At 41.8% G+C, this 6,126-nt stretch overlaps 1 protein-coding gene across 1 annotated transcript; it reads right to left on the bottom strand.

Annotated features, from left to right (window-relative positions):
• Nucleotides 1–205: 205 nt before the first annotated feature.
• On the bottom strand, nt 206–1,015 carry LOC308660055 (prohibitin 1-like; the record flags this gene model as incomplete). The annotated part of the gene is made up of 1 exon (XM_081314273.1): nt 206–1,015. One exon carries the CDS (start codon nt 1,013–1,015, stop codon nt 206–208), a length of 810 nt encoding a protein of 269 aa, XP_081170399.1.
• Between the last annotated feature and the right edge of the window lie 5,111 nt (nt 1,016–6,126).

The following is a 6,126-nucleotide window of genomic DNA, read 5'->3' as shown; positions in this document are numbered from 1 at the left end:
ACTTTCCTTCCAAGTCCTGATGCAGTAAAAATAATATTTATGGACATTGAGAGTGAAATTTATTAGATGAGGAATTTTCCAACCCGCATTACATTTTGGCCATTGTCTTGACACTCTACAGTTGATGTTCATAATAGGTTTTGACTGATTTGGCTACCATCAAGGGAATAGGAAGAGACAGAAGAGGAGCAGGCCCAAGGCAGATTCATCGAGGTAGTGGGAAGAGAGATGAGGGCACGTAGGTAACGTTGCGGGACTGGGCCAGTTGTTTTGCTATGTCCTCAGCTGCCTCAAGTTTGCGCAGTTCCACAAGACCTTCCCCTGCGGAAGCCAGGGAGTTGGCAATTAGCTCCGCAGCTTTCGAGTCTCCTTCGGCCATGATGATAGAGGCCTTCTTCTGGTACTCAGCCTTTTCCACAAAGAACCTTGCCTTTTCTGCTTCCTGCTGTGCCACTTGCTTCATTTCTACAGCATCCAAGAAGTCCTTGCTGAACGTCAGGTGAGTCAAGGAGACGTCATCCAGGAGAATACCAAAGCTAGCTGCCCGTTCTGACAGGTCTTCGTTCACCTGCCTGGAGACCAACTCTCTCTGCGTGATCAGCTCCTCTGCATCAAAGCGAGCCACCACTGACTTGAGCACCTCCGTCGTGATGGAGGGTAGCACTCGGTCATCATAGTCTTCACCGATCGTCGTGTAAATCCGGGGAAGCTGCATTATCACTGGCCGGAACAAGATCCGGAGTGCAATATTCACATTCTGGAGATCTTTGCTCCCTGTATTTACAGGGACATTGTGAGGGCGAGAACGGCAATCAAAAATTATGGGCTTCTGCAGCCAGGGGATGAAAAAATGAGTCCCCTCTCCTACCACCTTGTCCTGAACACCCAGATATCGGTCAAAGATGACTGCCCGGTGACCTGCATCCACATTATAAAGAATAGAGTTGACCACTCCACCAGCAAACATTAAGCCCAAACTAAGTTTGCCAATATTCTCAAAGATCTTAGCAGCCATTGGGGGCAGCTGAAGTCTCTCTTCTCTATGTCCAAGGATGCTGTCCCAGTAAAAATACACATGGCCAAAATCCTTGCAGGCAAGTCCTTGTGGTTTTGGTTGTCACAGAGGTGTTGGATGGAGCTGGTGTTTCTTCTAACCACCGTCAATGAACTGGGGGGAGAATGACAGTCCCCTCCCAGTCTTGTGTTTTCAAGTTCAGGAGATGACAATCTTGAAATCCCATTGAGGATGGGATCACCACCATCACTGCTTCATCCTGTCCAGGTCCAAGCCCTCTTGACATCACCAAGGGTTCTTTTGTGACATGGCCCACCCTGACTTTTTACCTTGGTTAGTGGACTTCATATTTGAGGGGGCTTAAGAGCTGGCCACCATTTCCTACAAAGGCTTCTTGTTCAGCTGTTGGGGTTGTAAGTCACAAGTCCGCAAAAGGTAGGATGGGAGCAGAGAAGTGAAAATCTGGGCAAGTCCTGGACAAAAATTTCCATTCAGACAGCAATTTTGATTAACAAAGGCTAGCCTTTTAAAGCTAGGTTTTAGTCATTTTTTAAATTACAATTGAAGACAGCGACTTTGAGTGCCCTCTGGATAAAAAAAAAGTGGAGTATCAGTCATTTTAAAAAATGAAAATGCTTGAGCTTAAATTTGAATTGAATTTAAATCAAAATAATTAAATAAAGGGAATATGATCATTCCTCACTCAGGGGATAATTTTGTCCCTTTTTGTCACATTAGGAAGGATAACAGAAGGCCTTCCGGGAGCTGCAGTTAAGGCCATGTAAAGCTTCAGGGTGGATCATCTTGTCCTTATGTCACTCGATAACAACTCATGACATCACCTAATGATGTCATTACCCCTTCCCCCCAGCTCTTGACAACAGAGTTTTGTTTTAAACATTACCAGACCTTCCTCTTCCTGCTCTGGATTTAGCAATGCACGAAATACAGAGTTTACTTTGCCAGTCCTGTAATATCCCCAAGCCCTCCATTATGACATCACTAAGTCCTGCATTGTGATATCATAGTGACACCCCCGCCAGTGGTGCTACAGACGCAGAAAACATAACTACTCTTGATTCTTTGTGAGGGACCCCATGGAGGGATAATCTAGCCAGGAATTGCATGGCTGGAGACAAACTAGAGAGTTAGGGACAAAGAAGTGAGGTGAAATGAAATCATGGATGCTCCAGAACTGGAGGTTTTCAAGAAGTGTTTGAGCAGCCATTTGCCTGGAATGAGGAATGAGGATTCTTGCACTGGGCAGCGGGTTGGACTAGATGACCTCTAAGACTCTTTCCAGTTTTAGGATTCTCGAGCTTCAAGGGAAGTCTACTACAATAGATCATAAGAATGGATCTGGAGCACCTTAGGTCTACCAAGAAGAGAAACTTGAAACATTTTACTAACTTATAGGCGGTCTTCAACTTATAATGAGTTGCTTAGTGACGAAAGTTACAATGGACCTCCCCAGTGCTACTTATGACCGGGATTTGAAGCTCTGATAGCCACTGCAGTCATGTGACTATATTTCGGGTACTCAGCAACTAGCCCACATTTATGGCCATTTGCAGCATCTGGAGTTCACATGACCATGATTTGCAATATTTTTGCTGAAAACTGACATTTTGGCAAAAACAGACCGTAGCAAATAATGAGTTTGCTTAATGACAGCGGCATTCGATAAATGACCACAGCGGTCACCTAATAACAAAAGGTCATAAAATTGGGTCTGGTCACATGATGACCCACTTTGCAACCATCATGACTTATGACTGCAATGGGCAGGCTCCATTACATTTGTAAATCGAGGACTACCTGTATCCAAGAATCTCTCTAGATTTGACAAACTCTGTTCTCTCAAATCCTGGAATTTTCCTCCCCCATTAAGTCACCCAATAAGTCATGCATGTCAAACTCACAACGTCATATGACATCACGCAACGTGTTGCGACTTTTCCCGCATTGCCAGCAATGGAGTAGGTGCATTTTCGGCGTGATGCATCTGGCCTGTTGGCCAGCAGTTTGACATGCCTGCAGTAAGTGGTGTGCATTCGATTAGATTTTATTTTAGATAACGTTTATTGTCATTTTTTCCTGCACGCACAATGGCACACATTAAAAATGAAATTTAGTTGCTTCCTCTCAAAGTGTACACATACATAACACACATTTAAAACATACTACCGGTATATACAACATACGTATAGACCTACACCCTTACATATAAGTAACATATAAATATGTTATTATTATTATTGTTATTATTCACTTAATGTTATTATTCACTTTTTGTCTTAGAAAGAGGAATTTTTGTTCCCTCACATGGGAGTAACTTCCATTTTCAGTGGGAATTATGGAATCTCTTTCCAGAGTTCATTTTATACCCTATGGTTCCCCCCCCACCTTTTCATTCATTGTTTTAAATGAATAAAGCTTTGTCAGGGAATTGCACAGCCGGTGTCCAAATGAAATCAGAGACGTAAAAAAAGAACATGTAATTTTATATAAATAAATATATTTAACATCTATATTTCCAGTAAACAAGATAGTCAGGCAAAATACTACATTATGAGGTAAATCATCAGGTAAATCACAAAACAGCATACAGAACACAGAACACAGAAGGGAAACTCCCCCTTTACACCCAGCAACCAATCATAACATAGATTACCTCATGCAGGCGCCTGCACTCTCCAACCAATCAACCACCAGTGTGTGTTCTGGCCCATCACCTACCTGTTCCAGATATTAAATTATCTTAACAAGCTTTTAATTTCTTTACTGCCATATCTGCTGCAAAATCCAAAGGCAAGAACAGGTTGTTCTCGACTTACAACCATTTATTAGGCGACCGTTCAAAGTTACAACGGCACTGAAAAAAGTGACTTATGACCATTTTCCATACTTACAACCATTGCAGCATCCTCATGGTCATGTGATCAAAACTTGAACACTTGGCAACTGGCTCATATTTATGATGGTTACAATGTCCAGGTTGCAATGCGATCACCTTTTGTTATTTTCTGATGAGCAAAGTCATTGGGGAAGCCAGATTCATTTAACAACCATGTTAATAATGTAACAACTGTTGTAATTCACTTAACAACTGTGGCAAGAAAAATCATAAAATGTCACTTAACAATTGTTAAGTTAAGCAACAGAAATTTGGGGCTCAATTGTGGTTGAAAGTTGAGGACTCCCTCTGTCTTGCCTCTTAAAGCAAAAAGTTTGGCTGTGTTTTCTGCCAATACTGAGCTTCTTAAAATATGAATTTATCAGCTGCAAAAATCTTTTTTTTTTAACCTGGAGCAAAATACTCATGACAGTCCTATTCAGTTTTGTCTTGCTGGGCAACCAAACAGAAGAAATCTCACATAAACATGATCAAATTAGCTTTTATGTTACTTGGAGATTCTTCAAACATTGGCACATTACAGTGTAGTTGTTGACTTACGAAGGTAATTGAGCCCAGAATTATGGACATAAGGCATCCTTGTGACCGAAATTAAATTTCCAGCCCCTTTCACAGCAGTCTTTAAGCAAATGTCACAGTCATTAAGTGAATTCAGTGGTTGTTAAGTGAACCCATTCATTTGAATGGGCTTTTTTTTTGCTGTAAACTAGAAAAAAAAAGCCAGATTGAAGTCACATGACCAGAGAACACCACAACAGGCCATAAAGCTGATCGGTCCAAAATCTGCTCATATAATTGGTGGGAGTGGCACAACAATTTACAATGTGCTTTATAGGCCACAAAGCACCTGTTCCATGGCCATCATAACTTCAACTAGTCATAAAATGACTGGTTGTTAAGTGAGGACTACCTAGAGTTGTGAAAGTTTCCAGGACTGAGAAGAAATGATTGTCCTCCTCAGTGTCTCTGTATACGTGTGTGTGTGTGTGTGTGTGTGTGTGTGTGTGTGTGTCTTTGCTTATTAAAAAAACAGGGAGACATTTGTTGTAATTTTAAAAGCTTTAGAAATCTAGATTATTAAAATGATAATCAGCTAGGAGGCATCATCTCCATCCCAGGTTTTGATTGCAACAATATCTCAAGCAGGGCAGGGGTGTCCACAGGCTGTGGTCTAAAAAACAGATCAACCCCCTAAAAAAAACCCAGGAAGAACCCTAATTTGGTCATCCTCGTGGCTTTTGGATCACACCATTTGACCCCTCATGATCTATGGCGTCCACCTCCCCACAGTTTAGTTTATTCAGCTTACGGTAAAATAATGTGTCTTAAAGACAGCAAACCTTAGTCTCTCATTCCCTGGCGGATTTCATTCAGTCTAAATTGCCCAAAGAATTGTTCTTCTCCAAATGGCAGCCCTGGCCTTGCTCGGAGAGCAGAGCAGAGATCCCGATGGTAAATCCATCTAGCCAGATCCCCACTTTCTGCCGACATCCCCTCTTTTGGAAGCTCAACTTTCTCTCTTTCTCTCTTCCTAACTGAAAGTGAGTTGTCTCATGTGTGATTCAAGACCCTTTTGAATTGTCAGCTGCAGCTGAGAAGGCTCCTTGTTAGCATTTTGCTCCAGGTAAAAGAATGGATTTTCCCAGCTGATAAATTCATATATTTATAAGCTCTATATTTGCAGAATATGTGATAGCAAGCGGAAGGGTAGTTGCTGGAGAGCTGCAGACTGACTTGTTCTTCCTCGTCTTTTATTTATTTTTTTTAGTTTTGGAGATTAAAGGAGATTAAATTTGTCCCCTTGGCACTTGGGTATTTATGCCAATCTCGCCTTCCTGGGGAAACGTTTTTGGGGTTGGGGTGGATGGCTGTCAAAATGTCAGCTCAGGGTGCATCAGTCGAATAGAATAACAGAATAATAAAGTTGGAAGGGACCTTGGAGGTCTTCTAGTCCAGCCCCTGCTTGAGCAAAAGACCCTATATCATTCCAGAAAAATACATTTTGTATTATGGTTATGAAGAAGGAGCTTCAATGTTATTAACAAAGCATCTGAAATCAGGCACCCTATTTTAGGGATATCTTCTCCCAAAGGGTGAAAATTAAGCAGCATATCTCAAGAGGGTGGTCAAAAAAGTCAAAATGGGGGCTACAGTGGTGCGACAGTAGCTCCACCTGGTTTTTACTGATGTGTCA

This window comes from Vipera berus, assembly GCF_964194415.1.
Source record: "Vipera berus genome assembly, chromosome: 1".
Lineage (NCBI taxonomy): Eukaryota > Metazoa > Chordata > Lepidosauria > Squamata > Viperidae > Vipera > Vipera berus.
Note: the sequence above shows the minus strand (reverse complement) of the source record. Positions and strands in the feature narration are given on the sequence as shown.